Here is a 25102-nt window from a genome sequence, read left to right on the forward strand (position 1 = left end):
TGGCTGTGCTATATACTACGTCGTCGGCAGCGAACAATCAGCGACACGCGCAGTCCGGCCGCAAATTGGCGTAGGATTTGAACCACGCTTCGCTAATTGGTCGCGCTCGGCCAGCCGAATCCTGTGCATTCATTGTATTATTCTAAAATCTTCATAAATAAACTAGATACTTATTCTAGAATACCCGATGCGTTAGAATTGGGCCACCATCTAGTAATAAATAGTTAGTAAATCAGCTAGAATGGAGTTGCTAAAAGGAGGTCCTTAAAAAATCCACTACGATCCAGTGTTATAAATTACAAGGACTCTGTTTCTTCGCTCTGTAATGTTTCTCCCTGTGAAGCTCCGTTCACTCTTTGAAAAACTCAATTACAGTCACCTCAGCACCAAACTGTCACGATTGTAGGCTACAGGGAGTTCCTCAAAAAATCCACTCCGATCTAGACGGTTCACTAATGAATCAGCTAGAATGCAGTTGCTAAAATGAGGTCCTCAAAAAATCCACTCCGATCTAGACGGTTCACTAATGAATCAGCTAGAATGGAGTTGCTAAAATGAGGTCCTCAAAAAATCCACTCCGATCTAGACGGCTCAATGGTGAATCAGCTAGAATGGAGTTGCTAAAATGAGGTCCTCAAAAAATCCACTACGATCCAATGTTGTAAATTACAAGGACTCTGTTGCTTCGATCTGTTATTTTTCTCCCTGTGAAGCTCCGTTCACTCTTTGAAAAACTCGATTCCAGTCACCTCAGCACCAAACTGTCACGATTATAGGCTACAGGGAGGTCCTCAAAAAATCCACTCCGATCTAGACGGTTCACTAATGAATCAGCTAGAATGGAGTTGCTAAAATGAGGTCCTCAAAAAATCCACTCCGATCTAGATGGCTCAATGGTGAATCAGCTAGAATGGAGTTGCTAAAATGAGGTCCTTAAAAAATCCACTACGATCCAATGTTGTAAATTACAAGGACTCTGTTGCTTCGATCTGTTATGTTTCTCCCTGTGAAGCTCCGTTCACTCTTTGAAAAACTCGATTCCAGTCACCTCAGCACCAAACTGTCACGATTATAGGCTACAGGGAGGTCCTCAAAAAATCCACTCCGATCTAGACGGTTCACTAATGAATCAGCTAGAATGGAGTTGCTAAAATGAGGTCCTCAAAAAATCCACTATGATCCAATGTTGTAAATTACAAGGACTCTGTTGCTTCGCTCTGTTATGTTTCTCCCTGTGAAGCTCAGTTCACTCTTTGAAAAACTCGATTCCGGTCACCTCAGCACCAAACTGTCACGATTGTAGGCTACAGGGAAGTCCTCAAAAAATCCACTCCGATCTAGACGGTTCACTAATGAATCAGCTAGAATGGAGTTGCTAAAATGAGGTCCTCAAAAAATCCACTAGGATCCAATATTGTAAATTATGAGGACTCTGTTGCTGTGCTATGTTATGTTTCTCCCTGCGAAACTCCACTCACTCTTTGAAAAACTAGATTCCAGTCACCTCAGCACCAAACTGTACAGATTGGAGGCTACAGGGAGATCCTAAAAAAATCCACTCCGATCTAGACGGTTCACTAATGAATCAGCTAGAATGGAGTTGCTAAAATTAGGTCCTCAAAAAATCCACTCCGATCCAATGTTAATTATGAGGACTCTGTTGATGCGCTATGTTACGTTTTTCCCCGTGAGGCTCCGTCCACTCTTCCAATGTCCGTGCTGCGGCCAGGACTGGTAATACAGCAAAAGTAAAATTCAGGCAAAAATCAACAAACCGCGCTATGTGTAATTATTTATATTATAAAAAGCAATAATAAAATGCAAGTTTGATTAATCATGAAAAAAAAAAATTGGCCCTTTCGAAATACATAACAAATATAACAGTTTAAGCAAGTATCTAAAAAATAAAAGTATTATATTCTTACAATTATAAAGCTGATATATTTGTACACACACACACACACACACACACACACACACACACACACACACACACACACACACACACACACACACACACACACACACACACACACACACACACACACACACACACACACACACACACACACACACACACTGTGTGTGTATACATTCCAATTCCACTACATTGCAGTCTATGAGGCTCCTGGAATCAGCTCCATTCTGAACATTGGAGCTGATTTTTTAAGGGACATCACTGTAGAAACTGAACTGTCTAAAATGGAGAAGCTGCAGAGAGATCATCAAAAAATGAACTCCGATCTAGTCACCTCACCAGTGAACCATCTAGAGTGGAGTGGCTGGAATGAGGACCACAAAATATCCACTCCGATCTAGTCACTTCAGTAGTGAGCCGTCTAGAGTGGAGTTGATAAAATGAGGCCTCAAAAAATCAACTCCGATCTAGACGGCTCACTAGTGAATCAGCTAGAATGGAGTTGATTTTTTGAGAACCACAAAAAATCAACTCCAAACTAGACGCAACCGTAACAGCTGATCCTCTCCCAGCAGTCAGTGCGCCGGCGCCGCGCAGAGTGAAACCTGCCTGGACGCATTGGTGACGTCACCGCGCAGGAGACGTCGTCTGATAGGATGTGGCCCGAAGCCCCGCTCCGCTCCTGTTTGCGTCACGTGACGTGTGCCGGTCCCGGGTCGGTTTCTGCCGCTGATCTTTCACAATTTCGCGCCTTTTTTTGGGAATATCGCGGTTCTGCCTCTCTCTGGTCGTCTTGTTACCTTTGGATGTTTTTCCCTGCTCCTGCTGGCTGCACATGCGCGGGCGTCAACGAGGGGTTAATGGTGTCGGACCTGTGCGCCATATACGTCTGTGGTAAGGATCGTGCCTCCTCCTCTGTGTGCTGGGTTCTGCGCCTTTCTTTGGGCCGGTGTCCGGTTCGTTTATGGCTTTTCTTATAGATTCTCATATAAAAAGAAGTAAAACGGCACAAAGAAAGCGGAACAGCGAGAAATCAGGAAACGGCAGCAGCCGACACCGCCGGGTGCGGAGCCTCAGACATCATATGACGTAGCCTTAGACATGACGTGCGGAGCCTCAGTCACCGCATGAAGTAGCCTCAGACATCATGTGCGGAGCCTCATCCGCCACATGAAAGAGCCTCAGACATCAGATGCGGAGCCTCGGCTACCACGTGCGAAGCCTCATCTGCCACATGAAGTATCCTCCGACATCACATGCGGAGCCTCATCCGCCACATGAAGTAGCCTCAGACATCACATGCGGAGCCTCATCCGCCACATGAAGTAGCCTCAGACATCATGTGCGGAGCCTCAGCCGCTACATGAAGTATCCTCAGACATCACATGCGGAGCCTCATCCGCCACATGAAGTAGCCTCAGACATCACATGCGGAGCCTCATCCGCCACATGAAGTAGCCTCAGACATCAGATGCGGAGCCTCGGCTACCACGTGCGAAGCCTCATCTGCCACATGAAGTATCCTCCGACATCACATGCAGAGCCTCAGCCGCCACATGAAGTAGCCTCAGACATCACATGCAGAGCCTCAGCCGCCACATGAAGTAGCCTCAGACATCACATGCGGAGCCTCATCCGCCACATGAAGTAGCCTCAGACATCACATGCGGAGCCTCATCCGCCACATGAAGTAGCCTCAGACATCACATGCGGAGCCTCATCCGCCACATGAAGTAGCCTCAGACATCACATGCGGAGCCTCATCCGCCACATGAAGTAGCCTCAGACATCACATGCGGAGCCTCATCCGCCACATGAAGTAGCCTCAGACATCACATGCGGAGCCTCATCCGCCACATGAAGTAGCCTCAGACATCACATGTGGAGCCTCAGACATCACGTGCAGAGCCTCAGCCGCCAGGTGCGGAACCTCAAACTGGTGTTTTCTGTGTCTCCAGGTCGCTGCTGTCACCGTCCTCCCATCAGAGGAGAGCATGGAGGATTCTCTGAGGAGAACGTCTGTACTGGGGCGAGACGTGCTGGAGCGGGCGAGACGCAGGGATGTGGACTGGTGGTCTGCACGTACACACAGCGGCCACAGTCCAAGGATACGGCACAGTGCGGAGAGTCCAGAGGTCAGTGTCGGGCTCCTCACCTTTCCACGGAAATACTTGACAACTGTGTAGTCACCTGCCACCACACCAACTAATCCGCGGCTCTTCCTATCACCACACCAAATAATCCATGACCCCTTCTACCGCCAGACCGACTAATTCACGACCCTCCTACCGCCACACTGGCTAATCCACGGCCCCTCCTACCGCCACAGCAAATAATCCACGGCCCCTCCTACTGCCACTCCAAATAATCCAAGGCCCCTCCTACCGCCGCACTAACTAATCCACAGCCCCTTCTACTGCCACACCGCCTAATCCACAGCCCCTTCTACCTCCACACCAGCTAATCCACAGCCCCTTCTACCGCCACAACGACTAATCCACAGCCCCTTTTACCGCCACATCAGCTAATCCACGGCACCTTCTACCGCCACACCAGCTAATCCACAGCTTGTTCTACTGCCACACCAGCTAATCTATAGCCCCTCCTGCCATCGCGCTAACTAATCCACGGCCCCTTCTACTGCCACACCGACTAATCCACGGCCCCTTCTACCGCCACACCAAATAATCCATGGCCCCTTCTACTGCCACACTGGCTAATCCACGGCCCCTCCTACCATCACACCAAATAATTCAAGGCCCCTCCTACCGCCGCACTAACTAATCCACGGCCCCTTCTACTGCCACACCGACTAATCCACAGCCCCTTTTACTGCCACACCGACTAATGCACAGTCCCTTCTACCGCCACACCAACTGATCCATGGCCCCTTCTACCGCCACACCGACTATTCAACGGCCCGTTCTACCGCCACATCGATTAATCCACTGCCCGTTCTACCGCCACACCAGCTAATCCACAGCCTCTTCTACCGCCACACCGACTATTCCACAGCCCCTTCTACCGCCACACCGACTATTCCACAGCCCCTTCTACCGTCACACCGACTATTCCACAGCCCCTTCTACCGCCACACCAGCTAATCCACAGCCCCTTCTACCGCCACACCAGCTAATCCACAGCCCCTTCTACCGCCACACCAGCTAATCCACAGCCCCTTCTACCGCCACAACAGCTAATCCACAGCCCCTTCTACCGCCACACCGACTATTCCACAGCCCCTTCTACCGCCACACCAGCTAATCCACAGCCCCTTCTACTGCCACACCAGCTAATCCACGGCCCCTTCTACCGCCACAACGACTAATCCACGGCCCCTTTAACCGCCACAGCAGCTAACCCACAGCCCCTACTACCGCCACACCAGCTAATCCACGGCCCCTTCTACTGCCACACTGACTAATCCACAGCCCCTTCACCGACTAATCTACGGCCCCTTCTACCGCCACACTGACAAACTGTTTGAGGAGATCAGTGGGGACCATAAATGGGGCACTGTCACCCACATTCTTGGTCTTCGTGAGGTCGGGGCACCTGAGTTCAGACCCTTATGTTGTCTCCTCTTGGTGTTGTGCAGACATGGTGTTCAGCTTCTGCTTTATCTCCTTGTGCAGGCAGAGTGTCCCGCGAGCTTAGAAGAGGCGTTCAGCACGTTGTCCCGCTTCATGCGCCAGATGACGGAGCAGTGTGAGGTACCGGCAGGTGGCGGCTTCAGGCTTTGTATAATTGTACAGTATTACTGTTACTGTGCAGGAACGTGGCGGCACATTCTCCTCTAGTATTATACATCGGTCTGTGCTCTATGGCACAAGTTCGGTGCCACCGTAGTGTCAGGTGACGGGTCAGCGCCTGCTGCTGTGAAGTGTCTAATCCTTCCATATAATAAGATAAAACTGCCCCCGCCAGGCACCTCCATGGGCACCTTTTGCCCTCAGTATATGGCATTAGAGGCATTATTCTTCCTAGTATAGTTTCTGTTCTCTTATATTTCCAGCACGCGCACTTGTACTCGGGATTTCTGACACTGATTTCATACACATACTGAACACAGGAAATAGATATGTCACATAAAATAGACTATAGAATAAATCAGATCTCTATAATGAGTCCCATGGCGGTATATATCTGCTGTATGTGGAGACCAAAAAGAGAGAACCCGAACGTAAGGTTAAAAAAAAGCAGAAAAAGGACAATAAATGTAAGGATTTTTAATATATTTTTACCTGTATGTTTAATCATGTTTCGTATTTTAACTCTTGCTGGCAGCACCTCTTTTATTACACTCACCAATAAAGGGAATTTATCCTTAAATTTATTGCCCTATTTTTGGTCTGATTTCAGCAGTGATACCCCCACACATCACAGGTTTATCGCAGTCTGTAGTAAACCCACTATATCGCCCCCTTGGCGCCCAGGCGTGCCTTTACCTGCAGCATGTCATTTAGGTATGTGGGCTGGCGGCAGTGTCTGATAATGACCCCAGAGGGCCGGAGGTGACATCTTCCCATCAGTCGCTTATATCTAGTGTTATTATATATTGCCCAATACTTTCCCACAGATACAAAAGGATTGATGGGATAAACCCCCGACCGCGCTCGGCCCCATAGGACGGGCAGTGTCCCGGGCCTGTGGGTGGCCATAAACGATGCACACACGCAGTGATGTGTAGAGCAGATGAGACGTATGAATCCTGACCGCGGTACATGGATATTACAATATATCTCCTCTCTTAGAGGTATCACAGCTGTATCCCAGCACCGGAGATGAGCAGGAGCGAAGTGCAGCACGTCTGCAGATTTCACTGCAGGAGACGCCAGCGAGCGCCCGGAAAGCCTCCTCCGGCATCGGTGAGTGGTGAAGCTGGTGCAGTCTGGTCACTCGCTGTGTCGTGTCAGATTATAGGGATCTTGCCTGGTTGTGACATTTACTTACCGGTTTGGATGATGGCGTCTCCGTACATCTTGTGTTTATACTCTGCAGAGCTCCGCCGCTGGCCCCTTTCGGTCTTCTGGGACATCGCAGGACACCCGGGACGTTTCCATTGAAGTCGCTCCTGGAACATACAGCATCTCTGCCTCTTCCCGCAACTACCAGAAGCAAACTCACCTGCTGAACATCACCCCCGGGCAGAGCGTGGATCTCACCTTCACTGTGTAGTCTGTAGGGGGAGTCTGTGTAAGACGACCGGCCCTTTAAATCTATTTGCCCAGCTATTTCTACAATCATTAAATACCAGAGACCACATCGTCTGTGTGAACCAGAAAACCTGTGTGTGAACCCTCGTGTACAGTCGTGGTCATGGGTCCGGTAGCTGCACTTTATTTCTCTGGAACCTGACAACAGCAATGCAACTGGATTCTCTCTGCAAGGACGCACATAATTGTCCTGGGTTTTTAGATGCCATTAAAATGAATGCATGCACAAAGGTCGCCATGATGACGTGAGATGCTGGATGGCGTCCTATGAACTGAATTGTTGACTTTCAGTGTAGTATCCTCAGGGCAGCAGGCGCCTTCTGACTTCAGGTCTTTATTTTAAATCGTTTGATACAATTTATTTTAATAAAAAGATTTTCCTATTTTTATTTATCTGCACAGAAGCTCATCCATCCGGTCCTGAGTCTGGCACAAGGGTAGGAAAACATGAGAAAATCATTATTAAAGGGACGATCCGGGCCAGGAAAGTTGTAGACCTAAAATCCAGAGACGCCTTGTGGCATCACCGTGACCTTGTCTGGAAGGTCTGCATCTCTCGTGCGCAGAGAAGAGGACACGGCTATAGCACTGCATGGCGTCCTGTTGGGTGGTCGACTGTCACGACGAGCAGCCACAGATGGCTCTGTGCCGCGCTACGTCGCAGCAGAATACAGGGGACTGGTGGCGCGTTGCACCCTGCTCAGCGACTGGATTCGACCTTGCTTGCCGAAGTTGCGACACTTGCTACCACATTCACCTGCATTGCGTTGCGATGTAGCAGCTGCTTAGCCTGAGCAAAGGCGAAAGAAACTGGCCTGAGAACAATACTGGAGGATGCTGGGTAATGTGCAATCCCGCCTCCATCATGGAAGTAAGCGGTGGCGGTCCTATGAGCAGATGGTATAGAGATGTGCAGTCCTGGGGTGCAGAGGACAGCCATTGGACAGGGAAGTAGTGTTGCCTGGATGACTCCTGTAGGCAATGGCCGGTACTACACCACAGAGAAGACATTGCAGCAATAAACATTCACAAAGTGATTATTACAGGCGGAAAGACGTAACCTCTGCAATCAAACCAACATCAGCTACATGACGCCTGTGTTCGGGCACCAGCCCTGCTGACTCGGCCGGCTGCTGGATTGTTTCCCTCGGCATCTACGCCTCGGTGTACTGGTGGCTCCCGCTTCGCCCTCCTTGCTGTTCAGCTTGGTAAACTTTTTCAGCCACCTGCTGGTAGTGATCCTGAACTCTTCGCCTCCGCGCCTCCTGCGATGGATGAGAGAGACAGCCATTAATCAGGGCCGGGGGTAATCACTACATCTACCGCAGTGCAATGCACCAGAGCATGCTCCGTACAGACAGCGCTAAGAGAGCAGTGAGGAGCAGAACTGTCCTCCACATTCTGGCTGAGCACTCCACCATGCTGCGCTCACCATGTGATTTCTTTCTCTCTGTTCCTTAGCCGCACATTTCTCGAATTCCTTCTGGTCGATCCGTTCCCGCACCTTCCTCAGGTGTCCCAGCCTCCGCTCTTCTTTCTTCTTATCCTCCACAGCTAGGGTTTGGTGTCGCTCGCTGCGCTCCTCTTGTGCTGTTATCTTGGCCGTCATGGCGGTCACATTTCGCTCTCGTTCGTCCTTCAGCTTCTGCTCCTCGTTCTGTAGACGATGGAGAGTCTTCATCCTGCATGGAGAAATGGAAGATGGATTATAGCAGCCCAGATCTATACCTATACTTATACAGTCCTGGCCAAAAGTGTTGGCACCCTTGAAATTGTTACAGAAAATAAAGTAACCAGATAAAAACAAGAGAAGTTGCCTCAATCTTTGCATTGTGTGTGTGTGCCACACTCAGGCTACGTTCACATTTGCGTTGTTGGGCGTTGCGTCGGCGACGCAACGCACAACGTATGCAAAACGCATTGTTTTGTGATGCATGCGTCCATTTTTGGCGCAAAAAAACTGCATCATGCAGCGTCCTCTGCGCCCTGACGCTTGCGCCAAAAGTGACGCATGCGTCACAAAACGCAAGACAACGCATGTCCATGCGCCCCTATGTTAAATATAGGGGAGCATGACGCATGTGTCGCCGAACCTGCGCCCGACGCAACGCAAATGTGAATGTAGCCTAAGCATGGAGAACAGAAAGAGAACCATAATTGTTGAACAAAGATCAATCTCAAGGTTACAAGTCCATATCCAGAGATCTTGATGATCCTTTTTTTCCATGGTGTGCAACACAAGAAGTTTACAACCCATGGCACTGTAGCTAATCTCCCTGGATGTGGACGGCACAGAAAAGACTGATGAAAGGTTGTAACGTAGGATAGACCAGATGGTGGATCAGCTCCAATCAAGATCCAAAGAAATTCAAGCTGTCCTGCAGGCCCAGGGCGCATCAATGTCAGCGAGATCTATACGTCCACATGTGAAAGAAAAGAGACGCTATGGCTGCAGACCCAAGAGGTCCCCACTGCTGACACAGACATAAAAAGCTACATTGCAGTTTGCCAAAATGTTCATGAGTTATCCAAAATCAAAAAAAGCGTCTTGTGAACAGAAGAGACCAAGATGGAGCTTTTTCGTAAAGCACATCATTCTACTGTTTACCGAAAATGGAATGAGGCCTATGAAGAAAAGAACTCAGTACCTACTGTTAAATATGGTGGAGGGTCACCTGTTTTGGGGTTGTTTTGCTGCCTCTGGCACTGGGGTCCTTGACTGTGTGTGTGTGTGTGTGTGTGTGTGTGTGTGTGTGTGTGTGTATATATATATAATATATTTATTCCCCACACCTGTGAGCCTCCTGGCTGTCGCTGTATTTCTCTCCGGCCTCGTTCTCCCTCTTTTGCTCCCATTCTAGATGTTTAATTTTCTTCTTCTGTTGATGTTTCTGCTTCTGTTTCTTATGCTGTAGTTTTACCACTTCTGACTCTCCAAGACGATCAACTGCAGGAGGAGACTGTACCTTTAAGAAAAATGTATAGCAGCAATATTAATCAACAATGATGAAGAGATGACAGGCATTCTCACTGATGTCACCGCTGATCTCTAGTGATGGATAGGAGGCATTCTCAGTGATGTCACTGCTGATCTCTGGTGATGGATAGGAGGTATTCTCAGTGATGTCACCGCTGATCTCTGGTGATGAATAGGAGGCATTCTCAGTGATGTCACCTCTGGTGATGGATAGGCGGCATTCTCAGTGATGTCACCGCTGATCTCTGGTGATGTATAGGAGGCATTCTCAGTGATGTCACCGCTGATCTCTGGTGATGAATAGGAGGCATTCTCAGTGATGTCACCTCTGGTGATGGATAGGCGGCATTCTCAGTGATGTCACTGCTGATCTCTGGTGATGGATAGGCATTCTCAGTGATGTCACCGCTGATCTCTGGTGGTGGATAGGAGGCATTCTCAGTGATGTCACCTCTGGTGATGTATAGGAGGCATTCTCAGTGATGTCACTGCTGATCTCTGGTGATGGATAGGCATTCTCAGTGATGTCACCGCTGATCTCTGGTGGTGGATAGGAGGCATTCTCAGTGATGTCACCTCTGGTGATGTATAGGAGGCATTCTCAGTGATGTCACCGCTGATCTCTGGTGATGAATAGGAGGCATTCTCAGTGATGTCACCTCTGGTGATGTATAGGAGGCATTCTCAGTGATGTCACTGCTGATCTCTGGTGATGGATAGGCATTCTCAGTGATGTCACCGCTGATCTCTGGTGGTGGATAGGAGGCATTCTCAGTGATGTCACCGCTGATCTCTGGTGATGGATAGGAGGCATTCTCAGTGATGTCACCGCTGATCTCTAGTGATGGATAGGAGGCATTCTCAGTGATGTCACCGCTGATCTCTGGTGATGGATAGGAGGCATTCTCAGTGATGTCACCGCTGATCTCTAGTGATGGATAGGAGGCATTCTCAGTGATGTCACCGCTGATGGATAGGAGGCATTCTCAGTGAGGTCACTGCTGATCTCTAGTGATGGATAGGAGGCATTCTCAGTGATGTCACTGCTGATCTCTGGTGATGGATAGGAGGCATTCTCAGTGATGTCACCGCTGATCTCTGGTGATGGATAGGAGGCATTCTCAGTGATGTCACCGCTGGTCTCTGGTGATGGATAGGCATTCTCAGTGATGTCACCGCTGATCTCTGGTGGTGGATAGGAGGCATTCTCAGTGATGTCACCTCTGGTGATGGATAGGAGGCATTCTCAGTGATGTCACTGCTGATCTCTGGTGATGGATAGGCGGCATTCTCAGTGATGTCACTGCTGATCTCTGGTGATGGATAGGCATTCTCAGTGATGTCACCGCTGATCTCTGGTGGTGGATAGGAGGCATTCTCAGTGATGTCACCGCTGATCTCTGGTGATGAATAGGAGGCATTCTCAGTGATGTCACCTCTGGTGATGGATAGGCATTCTCAGTGATGTCACCGCTGATCTCTGGTGATGGATAGGAGGCATTCTCAGTGATGTCACCGCTGATCTCTGGTGATGGATAGGAGGCATTCTCAGTGATGTCACCGCTGATCTCTAGTGATGGATAGGAGGCATTCTCAGTGATGTCACCGCTGATCTCTGGTGATGGATAGGAGGCATTCTCAGTGATGTCACCGCTGATCTCTGGTGATGGATAGGAGGCATTCTCAGTGATGTCACCGCTGGTCTCTGGTGATGGATAGGCATTCTCAGTGATGTCACCGCTGATCTCTGGTGATGAATAGGAGGCATTCTCAGTGATGTCACCTCTGGTGATGGATAGGAGGCATTCTCAGTGATGTCACTGCTGATCTCTGGTGATGGATAGGCGGCATTCTCAGTGATGTCACTGCTGATCTCTGATGATGGATAGGCATTCTCAGTGATGTCACCGCTGATCTCTGGTGGTGGATAGGAGGCATTCTCAGTGATGTCACCGCTGATCTCTGGTGATGGATAGGAGGCATTCTCAGTGATGTCACCGCTGATCTCTAGTGATGGATAGGAGGCATTCTCAGTGATGTCACCGCTGATCTCTAGTGATGGATAGGAGGCATTCTCAGTGATGTCACCGCTGATGGATAGGAGGCATTCTCAGTGAGGTCACTGCTGATCTCTAGTGATGGATAGGAGGCATTCTCAGTGATGTCACCTCTGATCTCTGGTGATGGATAGGAGGCATTCTCAGTGATGTCACCGCTGATCTCTGGTGATGGATAGGAGGCATTCTCAGTGATGTCACCGCTGATCTCTGGTGATGGATAGGAGGTATTCTCAGTGATGTCACCGCTGATCTCCGGTGATGGATAGGAGGCATTCTCAGTGATGACACCGCTGATCTCTGGTGATGGATGGGAGGCATTCTCAGTGATGTCACCGCGGATCTCTGGTGATGGATGGGAGGCATTCTCAGTGATGTCACTGCTGATGTCTAGTGATGTATAGGAGGCATTCTCAATGATGTCACTGCTGATCTCTGGTGATGGATAGGAGGCATTCTCAGTGATGTCACCGCTGATCTCTTGTGATGGGTAGGAGGCATTCTCAGTGATGTCACCGCTGATCTCTGGTGATGGATAGGAGGCATTCTCAGTGATGACACCGCTGATCTCCGGTGAAACCTGGGATGGCTGGACACTACATACATTGTAAATCCTTACGCTACGCACATATAGTATGTTTACTTGCATACTTACTTTTTGGGAAGGGTTGAAGTCCGCATGGATCAGGACATCTTTCATTGTTAGTCGTCTGGACGGGGAATTTGAAATGGCTTCAAACAAAGCGCTTTGATTGGACGACCCGATGATATCAGACGGCGCTGACCTCAGATCTGACGTAGATGGTTTGTTCTTTGGTGTAACTATTCCTGGAAGACACAGAATCATTTCTTTATGAGATGATATCGCCATTATGTGAGGCGGGTCTGTGACGCCCTGGCAGCGCTCGCCGTGACGCAGATGTAGACCGGCGCTGAGCCGGTGTTTGTATATGACAACGTTATCCTTATATACTGAAAATCTCCATAACTCTGTGTTATACAGGACAATCTCCTATCAGTTCTGACTTTTCATGTCTTTCCTGATAATGTTACATTACAATGAATCATGTCGGATTCCGAACTGTTAAACTTAGAGGATTGCACATTGTACCAAAGCCTCAGCAGTGAGAAGTGAACTAATCGGGGTTTTCACCTGTTCTCAGTGGTTTCCAGCATTTGTCTATCTAGCAGCTACACAACTACCCCTTCTATTGTGCTATGATATGGACTCGATGTCCTGACTTTATAGCTGTAGTTCTGTAGCTGCTGAGAAGTAACCGATTTACACAAAAAAGTTTCCGTTCACCGACAACAAGCACATAGATTCTTTATAAAGCTGTTCGCTATTTTGTTCAGATTTGAGCTTCAGTGTGCGAGTTTTTCCCAATTGCAGGGTGAGTGCAGCGTGTCCCCCCCTTCATACCTGGCTTTCGATAGAAGGGCTCTGGTTGACCCCGCTTCCAATACCTCCATTCCGGCCGGCCACTGGGGTCCAGTTTTGGCTTCTCCCACAGAGTGGAGTCCGTGTTCACAGCGCTGTCCACCATCGTACTCTGCGTGGTCTTGGACAGGTACGTTTCACCATCACTCTTATCGTCCAGAGACTCTTGCCCTTCAGACTCAGATGATGAGGAGAAGCGGCGTTCGCCCTGCCTGCGTGTCTCGCCTTTCATCTTCATGGTTGAGGGTAAGTCTCCATCGTCCAGGTCCTTATTCCCGTGGACGTAGACCGTGGTCCTGGGTGAGAGCGGCCACCAGTCCTGGCACTTGGGGTCGTAACAGCGGGTGTAAAAGCAGGAGCAGTGGGGGTGGGTGACATGTGAGTGAACGCTGTGACAGTTGCAGCGGTGTTTGTGGATGAGGTCGGCGGAGCACACTGGGACCGGCACTGGGGCGCAGCGCTCCGTGATCACATACGTGGTGCTGCTTCGTGCTGTGCACGGGCGGCTGCTGACCGGACGGTGAAGGGTGTCTACAATGCGGTGGTGAACCGAAGGCGAGATCCACACGGCCACCTGCAGTGGGACTGTTGATTTTTTGCCGTTCCAAAAACTAATTGTGAGCTGCTCGTCCTCTGCGCCTGCGGGAGATAACGACAGTCGTGAATTTCTGTGTACAAATCATTATATATCATATATGCTATAACCCGGGAAGAAGAGCAGCAACATGTATACAGGCTATGCATGTAGAGTAAGCGCCGTATACCCTGGCCTCTACGGCCAGGTCACTGCAGAACCTCTTTACAACATTCAGTAAATTAAGTTTCTGTAACTTTCTTATAGACTTTGTTTTTCAGTTCCTTATCATTTGTTACAATGTATCGGTGTAGATGAGGTTCTGTGCGCTCAGCTCATCAGCAGCAGAAATATCTTTTCATGTGCTGAGTGATTGTTACAGTGTCAGTGCAGGAAGAATATGCTACTAGAATCCAGGTTGTTAAATGGGTTGTCCAGGACTGCGATATTGATGACCTCCCCTTAAGATAAGACACTAGTATGAGATTGGCACAGCCAGAGCTGGACCCGAGATCGCCTTGTACTCGGTGTGCGGAGCTCGGCTGTTCTGGCTCTGTACACTTCTGTATTTCTGACAGCTGATCGCGGGGGACCGGGTGTCGGACCTCCACAGATCTGATATTATAGACCTAATCTAAGGATAAATGATCAGTATCTCAATCCTGGAAACCCCTTTTAAGCATCTGGAGGATAGTCCAGACTGGATGCACCCGAAGCAAACCATCAGCTGTGAGATGACTTGGGTCATCATGGAAGTGCAAGTAAGAAAGTGTCCCATTCACTGACCGAAAGCAAATATCTTAATAGTGGAGAATTCATGCACAAAGTCTATGATAAAGCTCCAGAATTGTAGAGCACGTGGAAACGGAGAAGTGAGCGACACGTGGCGCTCTGTGTATGAGAGTGTGCACGGCATCTGAAGAAGGGATGAGTGTACCTCGGAGGGGATCTCTCGTCTCCAGGCCTAGAATGACTGTCCCCGGCCCATATCTCGTCAGCTGTGGTTCCCAGGGGGCCAGCACATTGTCTCCGGGCACAACGCAATGTCTCAGTGCCTCCTCGTGCTGAATGATGTCACATGCGCGTGTCTTCTGTAACATGGCGGGATAGCGCTCGCCCTCCACGCACGGCCTGGAAAATTCTATCAGAAACACTCCGGGCTCCTCCTGGTGTGAGATAAAACATGCTGTATGTAATGTTCACCTGCCATATAGTGCCACATAATATGCACCATACCTCCTGTATCACCACACCGACATAGTAGAATCCATCAGGGTCCCTGCGGGCCAAAACCGTGTCTCGCCTAATGAGTGACGTTAGACGTGGAAATGTGGGGGACACGGTCGTCTTTCTACACGTTACACTGGTGTAATGAGGATAATGACCACTCAGGGAACATCTATGGAAAAGAAGAAGTAGTACCCAGTATAGATACACAGCCCTGAGTGGAGGGGTGTGAAGTATCACATGGACAGCTAATATAATACTGCCCCTATGTACAAGAATATAACTACTCTAATACTGCTCCTATGTACAAGAATATAACTACTATAATACTGCCCCCTATGTACAAGAATATAACTACTATAATACTGCCCCCTATGTACAAGAAGATAACTACTATAATACTGCCCCATATGTATAAGAATATAACTACTATAATACTGCCCCTATGTACAAGAATATAACTACTATAATACTGCTCCTATGTACAAGAATATAACTACTATAATACTTCTCTTATGTACAAGGATATAACTACTATACTACTGCCCCCCTATGTATAAGAATGACTACTATAATACCGCCTCTATATAAGAGAAGTTAGTGGCGGTGCTACTTACGGTCTGTGGATGGCGTGGTGAGTGGTCACGCACTGATGTCCTGTAGCTGAACAGCTGCACAGCGTTTCAGGATGTGTAACCAGGCTGTGGCAGGATGGTGTAGGTAGGGGGGATACGCTGCAGTATTTGTGGTCCAAGCACAGTGTTCCCATGTAGGGATCCATCTAAGTGATAAAAATGTGTGTACATTACATTCGATACATGGAAATCTGGAGAGACGATCTGTAAGATCATCCTGGATCCGGTGATCCATGGTAGTAATGTGCTATGTGGAAGGATGCTGGCTTTATGGTGGATGTAATATCAGTGCAGACTTTCCATCCTTCATGTCTGTGAGCTGGTGACTCTCTGCTCTCCATAATGATTCATTTTCACTGCACTGATACATTGTAACAAACCTTCAGTAAAGATTTGTGCTGCTGCTGTGAGGATAGATGATTATGTAAATTGTAGAAAACCACAAGGTGTGCGAACGGTTCTTCCTAAGGGTATGTGCACACGTTGCGGATTTTGCTGCGGATTTGCTGCTGCGGACTCGCAGCAGTTTTCCATGAGTTTACAGTACCATGTAAACCTTTGGAAAACAAAATCCGTAGTTCACATGCGGAAAAAAACGTGTGGAAACGCTGCGCTGTTTATTCCGCAGCATGTCAATTCTTTGTGCGGATTCTGCAGCGGTTTACACCTGCTCCATAATAGGAATCCGCATGTTTAAAACCGCTGATGGAATTCGCACAAACACCGCGGTAATTCCGCAGTAAATCCGCAGTGTGGATTTCATGCGGAATTACCAAAATCAGTGTGGAAAAATCCGCACAAGATTCTGCAACGTGTGCACATACCCTAAATGTTTCGATCCTCTGTTACTTTTTGTCCTTATTAAGAATATTTCTGATCATTTGAAACAATACTGTATTATGGACTGATGAGGGGCAGTACCCTGCACCATCATGTGCTGAGTGATTGTTCTAGATATTATCTGGTGGAAGGTGTTGTAGCATATAGATGTTGCCAGCCCCAATGTCTTTGATCATCTAACCACCCCCTGGTGTGCTGACCCCAGCTGGTAAATTATCCACAACCAGTTCCCACAATCCATCTCTTCTGACCCAGCATTCTGGACTATAAATTTAGAAACATTCTTAGGGGTGCATGCATGTGGGGGTACACGTGAGCATCCCCGAAGCAAAGCATCCCAAAGATAAGAATCGATCAAAAGGCAGTTATTCCATGGCTGTTAGGGCAGGAGTCAGGTAACCCACACTCTACTCTCCCTTCTATCCATGTGCTTTATTCCTATCCTCCTATGTTCCCTTGCCATCCACGCTCATAGCCCCATCCCCCCTCCATCATGACTCATATACATCAGCTCCTCTCTCCTTCCCGCTCCCATGCACGTCTCACCTTCCTGAAAAACCTCAGCCCATCTTGCTCAAACACTGCACAAGAAACTTTGTACAATTCCAATACCTACTTGCTCTTTATCTTCCTACTCCTACTGATTTCAGGGGACATCTCCCCCAACCCCTATCCTACCTCGTATCATAACCACACTAATCTTATTAATATTACTTGCCTACCCTGCTGCCATGGTGGCCTACAATTCTCCCATTCCCCGAGACCCACAAACAGACATGGTGGAGTCGGCATACTTCTCTCCCCACAATGCACCTTCCAGGGCATCCCCCCAGTTCCATCACTCTCATTCCCTTCTTTTGAGGTCCACACCATCAGGCTCTTTCGTCCCCTCTCCCTCAGAGTAGCGGTCATATACCGGCCCCCGGCTCGCCCACCCACTTCCTGGACCATTTCTCTGCCTGGCTACCGCACTTTATGTCCTCAGAACTACCAACCCTTATTTTGGGAGACTTCAACATCCCCATTTACAGCCCTACTTCCACATCTGCATCCCAGCTTCTATCACTAACCACTTCTCTCAGCCTCTCACAGCTCTCAACCTCTGAAACACACAAAGACGGTAACAACCTTGACCTGGTCTTTGTCCGGCTCTGCTCAATCTCCTACCTAAATAACTCACCGCTTCCCCTCTCTTACCACAACATTCTCTCCTTCACACTCACAATTCCTCGCTCACCCCAGCACCCTCCTACCTACCACACATTCAAAAATCTACATGCTATCAACCCTCACACAGTTTGACTCCCTACACTCATCATTGTCCCCAATCTCCTCCTTTTCCTGTCCTGATCTGGCTGTACATCACTACAATGACACTCTTAGAAGCACACTGGACCAAGTAGCTCCCCTCACCCTCAGAACCTCCAAACAGAGTGAAACAGTCCTGGCTCACTCTCCACATTCGATCCCATCACAGAAGAAGTCTCCAAGCTCCTCTCCTCTTCTCGTCCGACTACATGCACTACTGACCCCATTCCCTCTCATCTCCTCCAGTTTGTCCAGTCATCACAACTGACCTGACTACAATCTTTAATCTCTCTCTCTCTCCTCTGGCATTTTCCCCTCCTTCAAACACTCTATCATTACTCCATTACTAAAGAAACCCTCCCTTTACCCATCCTGCACAAACTACAGACCGGTCTCCAACCTCCCCTTCATCTCTAAACTCTTGGAGCGCCTGGTCTACTCCCGCCTTACCAGTTACCTTTCCATTCACTCCCTCCTAGGCCCTTCACAGTCCGGCTTCCGGCCCCTATACTCGACAGAAACTGCACTCATCAAGGTGACCAACAACCTTCTGACAGCAAAATGTAATGGTGACCACTCTGCTCATTCTTCTCGACCTTTATGCAGCTTTCAACACTGTTGACCACCCTCTCCTACTCTCTAGGCTCCAGTCTCTAGGCATTAAGGACACTGCTCTCTCCTGGTTCTCCTCCTACCTTTCTGACCGCTCCTTCAGTGTTCTGTTCTCCGGCTCCACTTCACCTCCTCTTCCTCTCACTGTTGGGGTACCTCAAGGCTCAGTCCTTGGCCCCCTTCTCTTCTCCCTCTACACAGCCCCAATTGGACAGACCATCAGCAGATTTGGCTTTCAGTACCATCTTTATGCCGATGACACACAACTATACACGTCATCCCCTGACCTTACCCCCGCTGTACTACAGAATGCCACTGACTGTCCACAGTCTCCAACATCATGTCCACTCTATCTGAAACTCAACCTCTCCAAAACTGAACTTCTGCTCCTGCCATCTACTAACCTCCCTAAATCTGACATTTCCCTCTCCGTGGGTGGCACCATAATAACACCCCGGCAGCAGGCGCGCGTTCTGGTTGTTACATTTGACTCCGATCTCTCTTTCACATCCCATGTACAATCTCTCGCCCGCTCGTGCCACTTACACCTAAAGAACATCTCTAGAATCCGCCCTTTTCTCACCATGGAAACAACAAAAACCCTCACTGTCACCCTGATCCACTCCCGCCTGGACTACTGCAACTCTCTATTAATTGACTTTCCCCTCTCCAGTCTATCCTCAATGCAGCAGCCAGGGTTGTCTACCTGGCTAATCGTTACTCGGACGCGTCCGCTCTTCACCAGTCATTACACTGGCTGCCCATTCATTACAGGATACAATTCAAAGTACTTGTTCTCACCCACAAAGCTCTTCACAGTGCGGCACCCCCTTACATCTCCTCCCTCATTTCTGTCTATCGGCCTAACCGACCGCTGTGCTCTGCAAATGACTTCCGACTAACCTCTGCACTAATCCGTACCTCCCACTCCCGACTCCAAGACAACTTCTCCCGCGCTGCGCCAATCCTCTAGGATGCTCTACCCCAAGATATTAGGGTCAGCCACAATTTGCATAATTTAAGGTGCGCCCTCAAAACACATTTGTTCAGAGCGGCCTATCACATCCCCTAATTAGTCATTTTATGTTTGTGTGTAGTCCATTCACTATCTCCATCCACCCCCCACCCCCTGAAGATGGCTGGGCCATCATTGTAAATACATCATTGTAAATACACACCTGTACTTTGTATCTCCCCCACCTCATTGTAAGCTCTGACGAGCAGGTGCGGCTTATTGTTCTTTAATTATTGTATTGTTAACGTTGTTACTTATGACTGTTGTTGCGCTGCGGAATATGTTGGCGTAATTAAATAAAGATTATTATTATTGTTAAAGTCATGTGACGAGGGTCGATATTGACTTGTAGGATCACTACTTCCATTAGGTGGCGCTAGATTTCTAGTCCTTCTCCTCTCTGAAGAGACAATTTGCATATTGTATTATGGAAAATTCTGCCACTTTCTTGTACATTTCCCCATTATCAGTATCTGTGCTGCTTTTCAGTGAATGTTCATGTTTACAGAATATACACTGTGTTCCAAATTATTATGCAAATTGGATTTAAGTGTCGTAAAGATTAAAATTGTTTTGTTTTTCAAATAAACTCGTGGATGGTATTGTGTCTCAGGGCTCAATGGATCACTGAAATCAATCTGAACACACATGTGATAATTAGTTTTGCAGGTGACTCTCTAAAGGAAAACTACTTAAAAAGGATGTTTGACATTATTAAGCAGGTGACAGGTTTCAAGCAATATGAGAAATAAAAAGGATCTCTCTGTTGCTGAAAAATATAAAATAGTGCTATGCCTTGGTCAAGGGATGAAAACATTAGATATTTCCCGAAAACTTAAGCGTGATCATCATACTGTGAAGAGATTTGTGGCTGAATCTGAGCACAGACGTGTTCGTGCTGATAAAGGCATAATGAGGAAGGTTTCTGCCAAGCAAGTTCATCGGATTAAGAGAGCAGCTGCTAAAAAGCCATTACAAACCAGCAAACAGATATTTGAAGCTGCTGGTGCCTCTGGAGTCCCTCGAACTTCAAGGTGTAGGATCCTTCAAAGGTTTGCTGTGGTGCACAAACCTACTATTCGGCCACCCCTAAACAGTGTTCACAAGCAGAAACGGTTGCAGTGGGCCCAGATGTACATGAAGACTAATTTTCAAACAGTCTTGTTTACTGATGAGTGTTGAACAACTGTCGATGGTCCAGATGGATGGAGTAATGGATGGTTGGTGAATGGCCACCATGTCCCAACAAGGCTGTGACGTCAGCAAGGAGTGGAGGAGTCATGTTTTGGGCCGGAATCATGGGGAAACAGCTGGTAGGGCCCTTTAATGTTCCTGAAGGTATGAAAATGACCTCTGCAAAGTATATAAAGTTCCTGACTGACAACTTTTTTCCATGGTATAAAAAGGAGAAACGTGCCTTCAGGAGCAAAATCATCTTCATGCATGACAATGCACCATCTCTTGATGCAAAGAATACCTCTGAGTCATTGGCTGCTATGGGTGTAAAAGGAGATAAACTCATAGTGTGGCCACCATCTTCCCCTGACTCAACCCTATAGAGAACCTTTAGAGTATCGTCAAGCAAAAGATCTATGAGGGTGGGAGGCAGTTCACACCAAAACAGCAGCTCTGGGAGGCTATTCTGACTTCACGCAAAGAAATACAAGCAGAAACTCTCCAAAAACTCACAAGTTCAATGGATGCAAGAATTGTGAAGCTGATATCAAAGAAGGATTCCTATGTTAACATGTAACTTGGCCTGTTAGGATGTTTTGGAGTTAAATAGCTTTTTTGTTCAGTGAATGTGACCTCCTAATGCTGCTAATTCCACAAATGAGCATTTTCAGTTCTTTAAAACATATCAAATGTTTAGAAATTCTACTGTGCCTAATAATTTGGAACAGTGCATTTTAATAATAATCTGAATTTTTATATAGCGCTTTACAGGTTGCACACATCATCGCTGTCCCCATTGAGGCTCACAATCTAAATTCCCTATCAGTATGTCTTTGGAATGTGGGAGGAAACTGGAGAACCCGGAGGAAACCCACGCAAACTCGGAGAGAACATACAAACTCTTTGCAGATGTTGTCCTTGGTGGGGTTTGAACCCAGGACTCCAGTGCTGCAAGGCTGCTGTGCTAACCACTGCGCCACCGTGCTGCCCATTTTGAGTTTGTATTCATTTTGGAGATTATACTGTTATCATTGGGAGGTTTCTCCAATAAAATTCGATGTACAGTGGGGCAAAAAAGTATTTAGTCAGTCAGCAATAGTGCAAGTTCCACCACTTAAAAAGATGAGAGGCGTCTGTAATTTACATCATAGGTAGACCTCAACTATGGGAGACAAACTGAGAAAAAAAAATCCAGAAAATCACATTGTCTGTTTTTTTATCATTTTATTTGCATTTTATGGTGGAAAATAAGTATTTGGTCAGAAACAAACAATCAAGATTTCTGGCTCTCACAGACCTGTAACTTCTTCTTTAAGAGTCTCCTCTTTCCTCCACTCATTACCTGTAGTAATGGCGCCTGTTTAAACTTATTATCAGTATAAAAAGACACCTGTGCACACCCTCAAACAGTCTGACTCCAAACTCCACTATGGTGAAGACCAAAGAGCTGTCAAAGGACACCAGAAACAAAATTGTAGCCCTGCACCAGGCTGGGAAGACTGAATCTGCAATAGCCAACCAGCTTGGAGTGAAGAAATCAACAGTGGGAGCAATAATTAGAAAATGGAAGACATACAAGACCACTGATAATCTCCCTCGATCTGGGGCTCCATGCAAAATCCCACCCCGTGGGGTCAGAATGATCACAAGAACGGTGAGCAAAAATCCCAGAACCACGCGGGGGGACCTAGTGAATGAACTGCAGAGAGCTGGGACCAATGTAACAAGGCCTACCATAAGTAACACACTACGCCACCATGGACTCAGATCCTGCAGTGCCAGACGTGTCCCACTGCTTAAGCCAGTACATGTCCGGGCCCGTCTGAAGTTTGCTAGAGAGCATTTGGATGATCCAGAGGAGTTTTGGGAGAATGTCCTATGGTCTGATGAAACCAAACTGGAACTGTTTGGTAGAAACACAACTTGTCGTGTTTGGAGGAAAAAGAATACTGAGTTGCATCCATCAAACACCATACCTACTGTAAAGCATGGTGGTGGAAACATCATGCTTTGGGGCTGTTTCTCTGCAAAGGGGCCAGGACGACTGATCCGGGTACATGAAAGAATGAATGGGGCCATGTATCGTGAGATTTTGAGTGCAAACCTCCTTCCATCAGCAAGGGCATTGAAGTTGAAACACGGCTGGGTCTTTCAACATGACAATGATCCAAAGCACACCGCCAGGGCAACGAAGGAGTGGCTTCGTAAGAAGCATATGAAGGTCCTGGAGTGGCCTAGCCAGTCTCCAGATCTCAACCCTATAGAAAACCTTTGGAGGGAGTTGAAAGTCCGTGTTGCCAAGCGAAAAGCCAAAAACATCACTGCTCTAGAGGAGATCTGCATGGAGGAATGGGCCAAAATACCAACAACAGTGTGTGGCAACCTTGTGAAGACTTACAGAAAACGTTTAACCTCTGTCATTGCCAACAAAGGATATATTACAAAGTATTGAGATGAAATTTTGTTTCTGACCAAATACTTATTTTCCACCATAAAATGCAAATAAAATGATAAAAAAACAGACAATGTGATTTTCTGGATTTTTTTTTCTCAGTTTGTCTCCCATAGTTGAGGTCTACCTATGATGTAAATTACAGACTCCTCTCATCTTTTTAAGTGGTGGCACTTGCACTATTGCTGACTGACTAAATACTTTTTTGCCCCACTGTATACTCTAACGGGTGATGACTTTTATTAGACTGACTGTCATTTGCACCAACCATTTAGAAAAATCCGAGAAAAATGTCATTTGCATAATAATTTAGAACATGGTGTAAAATCCCAGCATAGCCTTGTTGTGAGCAGAGCTGAAGTTTGTTACAATGTATCAGTACAGATAATTGTACCATCTATGGATTATAATCCCGGAGTGACCGGCGCTGTCCGCAGACCCCACCTTACCTCTTGTCCTGCAGCGGAGTGACCGGCTCGGTGCACAGTTTACTAGTAAGTCCTCATGTTTCCTGGTTACTGTGTTGGTTTCTATAGAAGCGGCTGGGAATGTGATCTGATAGGAGAGATCCAGCGCCTGCGCCCTCCAGGCCTGCAGCTCACATCTCATCTGATGTGTCCTGCAGACTATTGCAGCGCAGATCCCTACACCTGCAGAACATTGCTGGGCTTCATCTGTACTAATATTAAATCCGCAGAATCGGAGACAATGGTGCAAGATCATTGAAGATGTCAAAATTCTGCAACTTTTCAACGCGTTTTGTCCCCGACTCATCAAACGGTTATTACCTATTCTGCTAAAGTGTTTGGCCAGGCTCGATAAATCGGGGCCTTCGTGGTCCAATTCTTCATCAAGCTCTGGATCTCTGCTTGCTGTCAGTGACTGGAAGGATTCTTATTTGCTTCCAAAGCCTCAGATCCTTATAGTTTAGTCAAACCTCTGGACCCAACCTTCCCAGTCCTACCTTTAGTACATGGTCAGTCTGTGATCCGGGTCGTGTCGCTCGCTCGTCAGGACACGTCTCTGAGTGAAAACAAATAGGTTTGTGCAGCATGGCAGCCTCTGGGTATACAGAACTGTCCATTCAGCGCCCTAAAACCTAGATCCTTAGAATGGAGAGACTTCAAAAGAGAAGATGTTTTCATTTCTGTGAGTCTTGGAAAGTCTTATAATCTGTAACATCCTGCGGTGCCGGATTATGGGGCTCTCCTCTGCTGGGGCTCTCCTCTGCTGGGGCTCTCCTCTGCTGGGGCTCTCCTCTGCTGGGGCGCTCCTCTGCTGGGGGCGCTCCTCTGCTGGGGGCGCTCCTCTGCTGGGGGTGCTCCTCTGCTGGGGGTGCTCCTCTGCTGGGGGTGCTCCTCTGCTGGGGGTGCTCCTCTGCTGGGGCGCTCCTCTGCTGGGATGCTCCTCTGCTGGGGGTGCTCCTCTGCTGGGACGCTCCTCTGCTTTGGCGCTCCTCTGCTGGGACGCTCCTCTGCTGGGATGCTCTGGTGTGGGGCCTCATGCTGTTCTTTACATGGGACCTGTGTTCTAATGTGCATACGTAACATACAGAAACACACAGTTGCCAAACCTGCAGGATAAAGAAACAAGACAGAAGACGAATCGAAGTCTTACAAATGTGGTGGAGGAGGAGGATGTTATCAATACCATG

At 47.8% G+C, this 25102-nt stretch overlaps 2 protein-coding genes across 3 annotated transcripts; one reads left to right on the top strand and one right to left on the bottom strand.

Moving 5' to 3' along the window:
- The first annotated feature begins 2547 nt into the window (after positions 1–2547).
- Positions 2548–7527, top strand: AKIP1 (A-kinase interacting protein 1). The gene is made up of 5 exons (XM_077286634.1): positions 2548–2812; positions 3877–4053; positions 5554–5631; positions 6673–6786; positions 6920–7527. The coding sequence occupies exons 2-5, from the start codon at positions 3913–3915 to the stop codon at positions 7094–7096; spliced, it is 510 nt and encodes a 169-aa protein (XP_077142749.1). The 5' UTR covers positions 2548–2812; positions 3877–3912; the 3' UTR covers positions 7097–7527.
- Positions 7528–7609: 82 nt separating this feature from the next.
- C2H11orf16 (chromosome 2 C11orf16 homolog) lies at positions 7610–23960 on the bottom strand. 2 transcript variants are annotated; one of them, XM_077286632.1, is made up of 9 exons: positions 23898–23960; positions 16028–16191; positions 15420–15582; positions 15121–15349; positions 13592–14248; positions 12824–12996; positions 9928–10100; positions 8567–8816; positions 7610–8399 (listed from the first exon to the last, which is right to left on the bottom strand). In XM_077286632.1, exons 2-9 carry the CDS (start codon positions 16189–16191, stop codon positions 8289–8291), a joined length of 1920 nt encoding a protein of 639 aa, XP_077142747.1. In that variant the 5' UTR covers positions 23898–23960; the 3' UTR covers positions 7610–8288. The 2 variants fall into 2 exon arrangements, with proteins under 2 accessions (XP_077142747.1, XP_077142748.1); XM_077286633.1 differs by lacking the exons at positions 15420–15582; positions 23898–23960 and having other exon boundaries at positions 8160–8399; positions 16028–16137.
- Positions 23961–25102: the final 1142 nt, after the last annotated feature.

This window comes from Ranitomeya variabilis, chromosome 2 (genome assembly GCF_051348905.1).
Source record: "Ranitomeya variabilis isolate aRanVar5 chromosome 2, aRanVar5.hap1, whole genome shotgun sequence".
NCBI lineage: Eukaryota > Metazoa > Chordata > Amphibia > Anura > Dendrobatidae > Ranitomeya > Ranitomeya variabilis.

Excerpts from the sequence above, each read along its gene's own strand:
- AKIP1 (XM_077286634.1), top strand. The coding sequence starts at position 3,913 with ATGGAGGATTCTCTGAGGAGAACGTCTGTACTGGGGCGAGACGTGCTG. Across the intron at positions 4,054-5,553 it reads ACAGTGCGGAGAGTCCAGAG|GCAGAGTGTCCCGCGAGCTT; the intron begins GTCAGTGTCGGG and ends CTCCTTGTGCAG. Across the intron at positions 5,632-6,672 it reads AGATGACGGAGCAGTGTGAG|AGGTATCACAGCTGTATCCC; the intron begins GTACCGGCAGGT and ends CTCCTCTCTTAG.
- C2H11orf16 (XM_077286632.1), bottom strand. The coding sequence starts at position 16,191 with ATGGATCCCTACATGGGAACACTGTGCTTGGACCACAAATACTGCAGC. Across the intron at positions 12,997-13,591 it reads GCCCTTCTATCGAAAGCCAG|GAATAGTTACACCAAAGAAC; the intron begins GTATGAAGGGGG and ends TGTGTCTTCCAG. Across the intron at positions 8,817-9,927 it reads GACAGCCAGGAGGCTCACAG|GATGAAGACTCTCCATCGTC; the intron begins GTGTGGGGAATA and ends TTCTCCATGCAG.